The 12182-nt window shown below is 42.5% G+C and overlaps 1 protein-coding gene across 4 annotated transcripts in view; it reads left to right on the forward strand.

The window, feature by feature from the left end:
* ASTN2 (astrotactin 2) overlaps nt 1–12182 on the forward strand; it is an 887719-nt gene that overhangs the window by 293138 nt on the left and 582399 nt on the right. For all 4 annotated transcript variants that reach the window (XM_057724291.1, XM_057724290.1, XM_057724292.1 and 1 more), the window contains one exon: nt 11729–11836. In XM_057724291.1, coding sequence (XP_057580274.1) covers nt 11729–11836 — 108 coding nt within the window. The remainder of the gene's footprint in view (nt 1–11728; nt 11837–12182) is intronic.

Raw genomic sequence — 12182 nt, forward strand, 5'->3', positions numbered from 1 at the left:
TTTTTGTTGGCTTTCAAAGAAGGATATTGTAGAGTGCTTGATAGTATAGTCAATTTTATTCAATTATATGTTTCCAAAGAGTTTTTATGGAGCGACTGATGTCAATTTGAAGAGAGTTCTATAGCCATGAGCTATCAAGTTTTACTCTCCATCTAGTTGTCTTCCACACTGATGTCCTTGCCTTAGATAAGGGAAGGCCTGACATGGAACCCTGGAGGTAGCAAGGACCACAGTTAGACTTCCCAATCCATCCCTTCCCTGTCCTGGCTGTGGGCATTGCCAAAAATGAATAATTGCTACATAAATCAGTTTCTTAATATTTGAAACAAAGATAGCAGCATCAACTTCATTATACTCTTAAATGTACTATATGATTTTAACTTACATAAACATCTAGTCTATGGCTTGACATGTTGTAGACACTCAGTAACCCTTCATTCCTTTCCTTACCTCCTGTTCTTTCTTTTCATATTTATCCAATTCACAGGGGGCATTTAGTCAAGGAATAATGAAAACGTGAGATCGCAGGATTAGGACCAAAAATATCCTGAGACACTAGAAGAAAGGGCTGAAATACACAGATACAATTTGGTAGTATAAAACGTTCTTTACTTTGGTTTTAGAAAAATCAATTTTACAAATACATGATGGGAAAGACCAGATTTATTTGCAGTGCATGTTAACAAAGAACTGAGGGCATATCGAACACAAGTCAGCTGCCAGTAAAGTGGAAGCAGTCCTGGACTGCATTATTATGTTTTGAGTTTGGAGAAAGGGAGGTGGTAGTGCATTTCTGCCCAGTGTAGGTCAGGACACACCTGGATTATCATGCCTTAGTTTTGGACATCAAAACTCAAAAAAGAGTTAAGGAAATTGGATTATGTTGAAAAGAACCTGACAAAATGAATTTGAAATATGAGATGCACATCAAAATCACTGATTGGAAAACAGTGATGCAATACCCAGTGTTATAGAGGAGGTAGTGAAATAATCACTCCTGTATACTGCTGATCAGGGTGAAATTGGTATAACCTTTCTGGAAGACATCTTGACATTGGATCAAAAATTTTATGTCTATAACCTTTGACCCAGCAATTCATCTTTTTACTCTCAAGAAAATTCTACACATGGATGGGTAGAGATGTATAGAAAGATTTACCTTTAGGAACATGTGATGTAGTATTGTAGTGAAAAATCAGAAAAAAATATAAAATTTAAACAATAGAGAATCGATTACAAATATGATACACTGATAGAGTGAAATATATTGCAGACATGTAGTCAATATTTAATTACATGGGATAATGTGTATGATATGTTTTATTTAGCTTTGTTTTAATTCCACAAGCAATATCAATTCATTTAAAAAAATAAAGATAAACAAAAATAAGAAAATCTCAGTATTCAGAGAAAATCACTGTTAACACTTTGATGGTTGTACAGATGATATTGATATACATATGAATCTAGATATAGACACATTGATAGCAAATATAGCATACATATCTGATATATGTAATTTGTGTAGTAGCAAAAGTGCCAAGTGTATAGTTGGATCCCCATATGTATTTCTGACATCAGTGAATAAATCAATATATATATGCTTAGATATTTTTAACAAAACTGACAAGATGTACTCATGTAACAAGACAATAAAACCTAGTTGTAAAAATACATGCATATAAAAGGTAAAAAGCTAGAAGGAAGGAAGGTCAATTGGTAGTGATAATATTTATTTGTTTATTTATTTTTGGCTGAGTTGGGTCTTCATTGCTGTGCGTGGGCTTTCTCTAGTTGTGGTGAGCGGTGGCTACTCTTCGTTGTGGTGTGTGGGCTTCTCATTGTGGTGGCTTCTCTTGTTGCAGAGTACAGGCTCTAGGCACATGGGCTTCAGTAGTTGTGGCACATGTGCTCAGTAGGTGTGGCTTGCAGGCTCTGGAGCACAAGCTCAGTAGTTGTGGTGCACGGGCTTAGTTGCTGTGAGGCATGTGGGATTTTCCTGGTTGAGGGTTTGAACCCATGTCCCCTGCACTGACAGGTGGATTCTTAACCACTGCGCCACCAGGGAAGTCCTGTAGTGACAGTATTTAACTTGGTTGTTATTTTCTTCTTTGAGCTTTCTTACTTTTTAAAAATTTTCTGCAATAAATATGCATTGACTCTGTAATCCAAAATATCATAATTTTTGTAAAACATATGATATAAGGAATGGCTGATGATATTAGTAGGAATATTTTGCTTGGATGGAAAGATTATAAATGGGCACATGAGCAGTCTTCAGATGGGTGAAGGACCATTGTATTGGGTCATGGAATAGCCTGAGCCCAGGATTCCAAAAGGCTGGACAGAATCTAGAGGGGGAATCACAGGGAGCTTCATTCTTGGCCAGGCTAGCCTCACAGACCTGAATCTGCTCTCTTATTCTATTGTACCTTCTGGGCCTTCCACTGTATTCTAGTCTTTGCCATTTATAAGCTGTGTGACCTTGAGCAAGTCATTTGTAGTGTCTCTGATTCAGCCTCCTTATCTTTCAAATGCGGACAACCGTATCTCATCCAATTATTGTGAGGGTCAAATGAATTACTATCTTTGGGAAGAAAGTAAAGAGTTGTTATATAATATTTACTAGATGTTAATGCTTTTTTTTCCAGTCATACAGTATGTTAGTAACAGGAGACACTTAGGACGTGGGTCTCTGGACACCCAGTTTATCTTTCCATTGCCCAGGGCTGCCATATGGAGACAGGTTAGAAGGAGTGTGGATGTTTTTGTAAGAGTAGACAAGGGAAGTGTTCTGGTTACCTACTGCTGCTAGTGCATTATCCCAAAACTCATTGCCTTAAGACAACCACAATCTTATTATGCTCTTGGATTCTAGAGTCAGAAATTCATAAATAAGAAAGGGAAGGTAGATTGCGCCACCTTCACAATGACTGAGACTCAGCTGGAAATAGTCGAACACCTGTGGGTGATTCACATGGCTAGAGGCTAGAATCAACCAGAATCTTCTTCTCTCACATTTTTGCCACCTGGACCGAGATGTCTTGAAAGCTAGACTCAGCTGTGACTGTTCACTGGACCACTTACACTTGGCCTCTCTTTGTGGCGAAGGCTTCTCACAGTGCAGGGGCAGGTTTCCAAAGAGAGGGTCAGTGTCTAGAGAATCGGCAGCTCAAGAGAGTCAAGCGAAAGCTGTATTACCTTTTATGACCCAGTTCTAGAGTCATGCATCTTTATTAAAAACATATGCCTAAGGCAGCCCAGATTCAAGGAGAGAGAAGTTAACCTTCACCTTTGATAGGGCAGTGGCAAAAGTAACATTGCAGCAGAGAATGTGGGATGGGAGATTTTGTTATGGCTATCTTTGGAAAATCCAGCCTCCCACAGGAAGCAGTGGGCTATTCCAGAGGATAAAGCTTTACTTTCATGAGATGCTGAGTTAAACTTGGTTGGAGAGCTTTTCCTCCATAGGCAGATATGTGGGCCAAAATCTGGGGATAAATTGAGATTTGTCCTTTCTTGAATAGTGAAATGATCACCTCTAGGATGGCTGTATCACACAAAAGGTCAAGTGAGGAATAGCTTAAGCTGAAGCAACAAATACAATCTATTTTTTAAACATAAACGTAACTTTTATTAAGTGTGTTTTCTTATAATGACCACGCATTAGATGTTCATTGGAGAAAAATTACAAAATGTAGATAAGCAACAATAAGAAAAAATTTAAAATTACTCCAAATTTTACTACCCAGGGAATGACCACTAGAGCACCTTAATATATTTCTTTCAATATCTTTTTATGCGTGCATGTATGTGTGTATGTACACACACGCATGCATACATTTACATACTTTATGTGTGTGTGTATTTTTAAAACAAAATAGGATCGTTTTGCACTTACAGTTTTGCAATATGCTTTTTTAAGCTTGGTTCATAATCATAGGTCATGAACATCTCAGAATGACTTTTACTTTCCTCTTCTTTATTTTTTAAATTAAAATACATTTGTTTTTTTAATACACACACTCAGTGGAATTCACACCAAATATCAGCAAATGTGTATAAATTTATACAAGTGGAATCTCTCCTTGCACTCTTCTCTGTATACTTTTCCACTCAACAATATATCACGGGGAGGTTTACATGTCAATAAATAGAGATCTATGTCAGTGTATTTAATGGTCTCATGAAAATTTGTGTTAGAGATATGCCATGATTTTTTTTAAGCAATCCCCTATAAATGGGCCTCTAGTTTGTATATATTTTTGTGCAATTATAAACAATTATGTTTAATTGTATTTTACCATAAATATATTTTTAACCGTAAAGATCAATTTTTAAAAATTAAGCATGAATCCCAAAAATGCTGCAGGATCTTCTTCTCTGGGGATCAGGTAAACCTGGGTTCGAATCCAGGTACTTCCACTCCCTGGTTGTGTGACTACGGGCAAGGAGTGCCATCTCTCCCAGACTCTGTCTCCACGTCAGAGGAAAAGGAGTAGGAATATGTGTAGTCACCTCTGCGTGAAGTGCCTGGCGTTGTGCCTGGCCTATAGTGGTACCTGATTACAGGTACCAGTTGTGGTCAGAGCATCTCCAAGTGGTGGATGTGTATGAATATCTGTGGTTTAGCCCTAGAGCTCAATGCAGTTGGGAGCTGTTTGGTTTAGGGGGTATGGGAAGTTTAGCTGCTTTTGTCCTCTCCCCGTGATTGGTACCATTTGTATTCCCTGGACGGTTGGGGGTCAGATGGGTTTTGCATTCCCAAGCTACATATTTCTCTATCTGGCACAGTTCTGGGCAATCTAAAAATGCGATATCGCTGTCACCAGCTCAAGGAAGACATGGAGTCTGAATAATTTAACATGTCACCACCATCCATCATGATACCAAGAGCGCGGGAGATGGAGTGTGCAGGGGTGGGCCCACCACAGGCTGGCAGAGCAGGTTTGTGAACAAGGCAGCCCAGTAAGAGAAAGTAGATATGCAATGAGTTCATTCTCAGGCCGGGGGAAGACTATACATCCTAAAAACTGCTCCAGCCTTTTCCCTAATATGGCTTTCAAGTTGTTTGGATGCCTTGATTTGCCCCAGAGCAAACCTGGGGTCACGTCTCTCTTTGCCACAAAATATCTGTGTCACCTTGGCGGAGCCTCTGAAAACTTCTGAATGTCTCGGTATACTTATTAGCAAAATTGAGATAATTCCCATGTAGACGGCTCAGCATCATGCCTGGAATATCTTAATTGCTTCCTCACCAGGAAAGTAACGCCAGGAAGTCAGGAAGTGTTGTCGGTTTTATTCACTGCTTTATCCTCCCTCAGTGCCCAGAACAGTGTTTGGTACAGAGTGGGCACTTAGTCAATAATTGTTGAATGAATGAATAAACACATGAGTGTTGTCATTATTTGAGGTGACCACTGGGTCCAGGACAGACTGAATGGTCACCCTCTGCAACCTCAAACACTGGGTCAGAGCTCAGGATGCCCGAGCCTGGCCCCTCTCGCCATGGCTGTTTGTGTCTCCACTCTGCTCTCACAGTTCCCCATTCTGCAGCTTTATTATGTGTCTTGTGATGTTAAAAGGCAAACAGAGGGTCTCTCTCTCTCATTTTTTTAAACATTTTATTTATTGAGGTAAAATCCACATAACATAAAATCAACGAATAACTATTTAAAAGTGTGTCATTCATTGCCGTTTAATACATTCACAAGGTTGTGCAACCATCACCTCTATTTAGTTCTAAGACATTTCCAATACATGGAAAGGAAACCCCATTACTCATTAGCAATCACTTCCTATTCTTCTCCCTCTGCGCAGCCCTGGCCATCACTGCTTTCTGTCTCTATGGCTTACTTATTTCAGATGTTTTCTATACATAGAATCATGTAACATATGACTTTTTCTGTCTGGCTTTTTTCACTTAGCAAAATGTTTTGCTAAGATCCAAAGTGTTGTTCGCAAGGTCCATCCATTACTTTTTATGGCTGGATAATATTCCATTGTATGAATATATCGCATTTTGTTTATCTGTTCATCAACTGATGGACATTGGGTTGTTTCCACTTTTGGCCACTGTAAGTAATGGTGCTATGAATATTCATGTACCAGTATTTATTTGAATACCCTCTCCACTTCTTTTGGATATGCAGAGGGGCAGATTTCTTGGATCATGTGATAATTTTATGTTTAACTTCTCGAGGAACTGACTGTCAAGCTGTTTCCCACAATTTCTGCACCGTTTTGTATTCCCACCAGCAATGCACAAGTGTTCCATTTTCTCTCCATCCTTTCCAGCACCTGTTGTTTTCTCATTATTTTGATTGTGGCCAGCCTAGGGCATATGAAGTGGTATCTATCTCACTGTGGCTTTGATTTGCATTTCTCTAGTGACTAATAACTAAGGGGGTTTTTGAATCAGACAAAAGCCAGGTTCACATTGGGGGGCTCTGCCACTTGTACTGTGTGTGATCTTAGATAAGTGGTGTTGAGGTTCTGAAGGTTGGTTTGCCCCTCTGTGAAACTGGGCTCATTCTTACCTCTCAGACCCCATGGGACGTGTGGGTGGGATGTTGTGCCCAGAGCAATGCTTATCCCACCCTGGTATGTGCTTTGCCCATCTTCTTCGTGCTGCATCCCAGACCACTCAGGACCAGAAGGACCAGGGGCCTACGGAACAAGGGCAAAGGAGCCGCTGGTCCCTCTCCTTTTCTCTTGCCAGCCTCTGACCGTGTCTCACTTTCTCTCAGCCCTTACATAGAAATACTTGAGCAGCCCTGTATAATTAATGGCTGCACTTTAGTTCACTCTATCACCAATTTCATATGAAAATGCTAGCAGAGGTGGCCCTTTTGCATTTGTCTGAATCGTCTCCAAGTCTGTCTGTAATTGGCCTGTGGCCCCTGCAGATTCTATGGACACTCGGAGGCTGTACGCCTTGGGTGGCTGCCACCTCCCTACCATGTCACAGAAGGCAGGGAGTCACCCCTCCCACCCAGTGGCAGTTACATTTCTTCGAAACTCCGGCAAGCACTGACTGGATGGGGATGGTGCCCTTCCTCTCACTTCTTTGATCTCTGTGCTAACTCTTTACAAACACTGTATCATTTTCCTCACAATGACCACGCGAGCTGAGAGTTACTGTCCCTTTTAAAGATGAATTCAGAGAGGTTGGGGGCCTTTCCCAAGCTCACACAGCTAATAAGTGGGGACCTAGGATTAGAACTCATATCTTACTCCAGTACCGTAGTTTCTTTGTACAGAAGTGCATTACCTCTCATGACTCATGGATTAAACCAGTCTAGAAACCTATTAGCCTTTAAGTGCCGGAGGGCAGAGACAATGGCTGTTGTCTTTTAATGGAATCTGAACTACACCATTTTTCACCCAAATCACATTAAAATAAAAATTTAGCACCTTAGTAAGGCCCGTGGCTTATTCATCTCTCTAGATTCTGGCCCTTAATTATACGCAGGAATATGTGTTATGTAAGTGCCTCCAGAGCTGTGCTCTCTGATATGATGGGCACTTGAAATGTGGCTAGTCTGTGTTCAGATGTGCTATGAGCATAAAAGACACACTGGATTTTGAAAACTTGTGAAAGATATACATATGTAAAATATTTCAGTGATAATTTTATGTTAATTACAAATTAAGATGATAATATTTGAAATATATTGGTTGAATCCAATAGATTCTGAAAATTAATTTTATCTGTTTATTTTTTACCTTTTTAATGTGGCTAGTAACGTGTGAAACTGCATGTGTGGCTTGTATTATATTTGGATGGGGTCAAGTTGATGTAGAGGCACCCTCTCTGAGCCTCAGCCTCTACTCTGAACATGGTACCTTGGTACTTACAGGAAGGAGGTGAGAGTCAGAGGTGTGGGAGTGGAGGGGGGACCTGGAGAAGCCTGGGGCGTGGTCTCGGGGTTTGTGTTATGTGGGATGCTGGAGGCATCAGGAGGATCTAGCTGGGCCTGATTGGAGTTCCTACGGATAGTACAGCTACTGAGGTTCCAGGGAGGAGCGGTGAAAAGTGGAAAGTGTGTCCTGGTGCTGGGGGCAAGTGACAGACCTGCTGCTAATTCTCAGAGGTCAAGATCATCAGGCTTTTGCTACCTCTCTACCTCTATGTGCACATGTGCACGTGTGACACGCGCACATACACACACACACTTTCCCAGGTTGTTGTAGCAGTGAGGCAGGCTTTGCAGGCAGACCTGATTTCAGTCCCTGCTCCCTCACTCAGCACCTCTCATCACCTCTCTGAGGCACGGCTTATTCATCTGTAAAACAAGGCTCATAATGCCTTCCTTACAAGGATGGCTGTGGACATTAAATGAAGTCTTTACTCATATTTTATTGTACATCAGCCTAGGGACTAAGTGAATAGACTACAGCCACTGTCTGGATTTGAATTGTGGGTCTACAGCTTACGAGTTGTGTGACCCTGGGCAGGTTACTGACTTTCCTTGTGCCTTCATTCCCTCATCCGTTAAGATGGGAAGGAAAGTATTAACCTACTTCTTAGGGTTATTGCAAGGATTAAACAGGGCAATGCAAGTAAAGGGTTTAGAGCTGTGCCTGGCAGAGGCACAGTGCTATGGAATGCTTAGCTTTTCTTACTATATTAGAAGTGCCTGGTGACTTTTCTATCCCCCACTCCCCCTCGCCCCCTGCCACAGCTAGATTGTCCCAGTAAGGAAAGACTCCATTCTGAATCCCGTCTGCCACATTCACCATAATATGTCATGTGTTAGGGAAAGGAGGGAAGATGAGAAAGAGGAGCAAAGGAAGGAAGGGAGGGAGGGTTCAGCTGGAATGTTTAAAACTACTGCAATGGCATTAAAGAGCATGGAATAGGTTCCTGACAGGCAGGTCCCTCCCTTTTTCTCTGATGCTCAAACACAGCAGGAAGTATGACAGATGCTTTCTGTACATAAGGCAGCTATTTCATCATATGCCTTCATTTTCCCCTTGGCCAAACATTATGTGTAGATGAACAAAAGTCCCTCCCTCCCTCCCGCCTTCCCTTCCTTCCCTTTTCTTCCTTCCTTGCTTCCTTCCTTCCTTCCCTCTTCTGTAACAGTAAAATATTTTAATGGCAATTTTAAAAGCCTACTGGCTTCTGAGACCTCTGCTCTTCCACTGCTTCCAGAACCTCCATGGGGTGTCTGCCAACTCCATTTCAAAGGAGAGCCTTTAAATGGGGAACTGCATCTGGTAGAATCTGGAGTTTCCTGCTGTCTCCAGGTCCAGCTCTTAGTTGCTAGGGATTGGGGAGATTTTCACTAAGGGACAGGGACAGATCGTGGCCGGTTTGGGGACAGTGCTCAGACACTGTTGTCCTTTGTCCTCTCCCATCCATTACAACATACTATCTCCAGGAAGGAGAAGAAGTGTTCATTTGTCCCATTTTATAGAGCATTAAACTGAGAGGCAGTGTCGCAATGGTTAAAAATTTGAGCTTGGCCATCAGTCACACCCGGTACCAAGTCCAACTTCACTCATTGTTTGCAAATCACTTTCCTTTTCTGAAACTTGTTTGCTTCATCTGTACAGTGGGCATCCTGATACCTCCCTCCCACAAGGACTATGAGTTTGGAATGAGATGATGGATACAAAGCTTACAACACAGCACTTAATGCCTTTATGCTTAAAGGACAGTCTGTTTTCCCCAAGGTTCCTTCCTGAGTTTGTTTGCAAGGAAAGCAGTTTGCACAGTATAGATCCAAAATTTGGAGCTGGACAGTGTAGCCCTGAGTTGTAACTCTTTTATTCACCAGTTGTGTGACTTTTGGCAAGTAACTTTGCCTATGTGTGTCTTTGTGTCTTTATATTATTGTCTCATTTGTTATTTACACCTTCCTTATGAGTATATTATGATGCAGATTGTATGCAATAATGTATAGACATCTTCTAGGCACATAGTAGATTGCTGAACACATTGCTGGAATGAATGAATTTGTAATGACTATTGCAGAAAGCATGTCTAAAAGTGGGAGTTTTGTGTACTGAGCATCATTTCAAATGCCCCACCAGAGGAAATGAGAGTAAATCCTTTCATGAATCGAATAACATTTTTCTCTAGTGTATGTTTTTCTTTTCTTCAGGTGGAATTTTTGAAATAGGTAATAGGTTTGCATGGTGCTTGATCCAAAAGATACAAAATATTTATAAGGAAAAGTAGTCTTCTTCCATCTCCATCCTCCAGCCATTTACCTGTCCATCCAGGACAACCACGTTTACCAGGTCCTTGAGTCTCCTCCCAGACGTAGTCTGTTGATGTAGATGTCTGAAGCTCCATTCACTAAACAGTTTTCCAAACCAAAGTCCCTCTTCTTTCCCGCCCACCAACACCTCCAGCATGCTCTGAGGCTCTCCCATCACCGTTTCCTCTCTAGGGTAAAGAGATCACCAGTCCTTTAAACCCTCTCTTTCCACATCCTGGACTAAAAAAATAAATAAGAAATAAAGCGCAGAGAAAATAAAAATTACCCATATTCCTCCCTGCGGAATTAACTGCTGTTAATAATTTGGTATATTTCTTTTTGGCCTTTTTCCATTATTGGTTTTGTAATCAACTGTCCCTAGCGTATGAATGCACCTCCCTCTTCCCCTCCACATTCCTCTGAGTTTCCCTCGGAAGCATCCCTTGCACTCATCTCTTCCTCCCCATCCTCACCACCCCTGGCCTCACCTCGACCCCTGCCTCCTCTCACCTGGTGATCACTGAGCCTCCTGGCTGTGCTCCCTCCCTGGCACCCATTCTGAGGCCTGCGAGCCACTGTCATGTCCTTCCTGACATGCACAGCTGATGAACTGATCCTCTTGTTCAGAACCTTCCGTGACATCCAAAATTAAGCCCCCAGTCCTCAGTGTGGGACTTCCACTGGGTGGCTCCAGCAGACCCTGCCCAGTCAGCACTCTGCTCCGGTGCCTCCTCCCGCCCACACTGCCCCTCCCCGGGAATGCTCCAGCTCTTACCTGTCCCCCCAACTCCATTTTCTACCACTGAAGCCCCCCATCCATCCTTCCAGCCCTGACCCCAAATCTCCCTTCCTCCACAAAGCCTTCCCAGGTCCTCCGTGTGGGGAGGGATTGCTCTCTGCCATATTCCCAGGGCCTCATTGTGTGGGAAACGTGGCCGTGAATTAGGTTAAAGGCTCCTTAGGATCCCATTTGTCCCTGTGACTAGCTTATGATCCCTTGCCTGGCAAGGACCGGATGGTATCTGTCTTTGCTTCTCCTGTGTCTGGCTCTGGGCCTAGCGTAGAGGAAGCTCTTGACTGAAATGCGTGTGAAATTAAGTTGCCTGGAATGTTTTCTTAGAGGCAGGCTTATCATATTAAGCAACAATGTACCTGTCAATTATCTGGTACCCACCCCAGACCAGATATCTAAGTATCATATCTCCTTTGATCTTCAAAGCAACCCCACAAGGTTGAGAGCTTTTCCCCTATTTTAGAAAGAAAGAACCCAGGACTCAGAAAGGTGAGACACCTCCTCAAGGTCACAGAGCCCCGAGGCGGCCGAGCCGTGATTAGAACCCTGGTCCGCATCTCTGCAGAGCCTGAATGCCTTCTATGAAGCATGCCGACTCCTGGGTCACTTGGGATTTACACAAAGGAGTCTGGGGATGGGGTTGCCGATCTTTGGGATGGATGAGGGATTTAACAAGCTTCTGGAAGCCTGCAATGACTGATGGATTGCGCTTCTTGCACAGGGGGAATCAGCTTTGGGAGAACCAAGGGGACGTCGGGTTCAGAAGCAGACGATGAAACGCAGCTAACGTTCTATACAGAGCAGTACCGCAGCCGTCGCCGCAGCAAAGGTAACAGAGGCCTCGAGAAGGTTCCAGAACCAGGGTTTGTAGGGGGAAAACCTGGGAAGCAGGCTTCATGAAAAACCCTAAATCTTCTTCAACCTGGTCCCTATCCAGTTGACACTGAACTTGGCATCTGATAGCCTGGCTACTCATTCTCTATTTGCTTTGTCTTACCCCATTCCTCAAAGGATTTGGGGATGGTTTTGTAAGTGTATGCAGTTTTTAAAAACAAATCTATTGCTATATAGAAGCAGATTGGAAGGAAAATCGGAGTAAGGAAAATGATTCAAACTCAGCTTAGCTGGGTGCACAGTAATCCGTGGCATGCTGTGTTGTGTAGTTCTTAGAAGGA

Source organism: Hippopotamus amphibius, chromosome 2, assembly GCF_030028045.1.
Source record: "Hippopotamus amphibius kiboko isolate mHipAmp2 chromosome 2, mHipAmp2.hap2, whole genome shotgun sequence".
Classification (NCBI taxonomy): Eukaryota; Metazoa; Chordata; class Mammalia; order Artiodactyla; family Hippopotamidae; genus Hippopotamus; species Hippopotamus amphibius.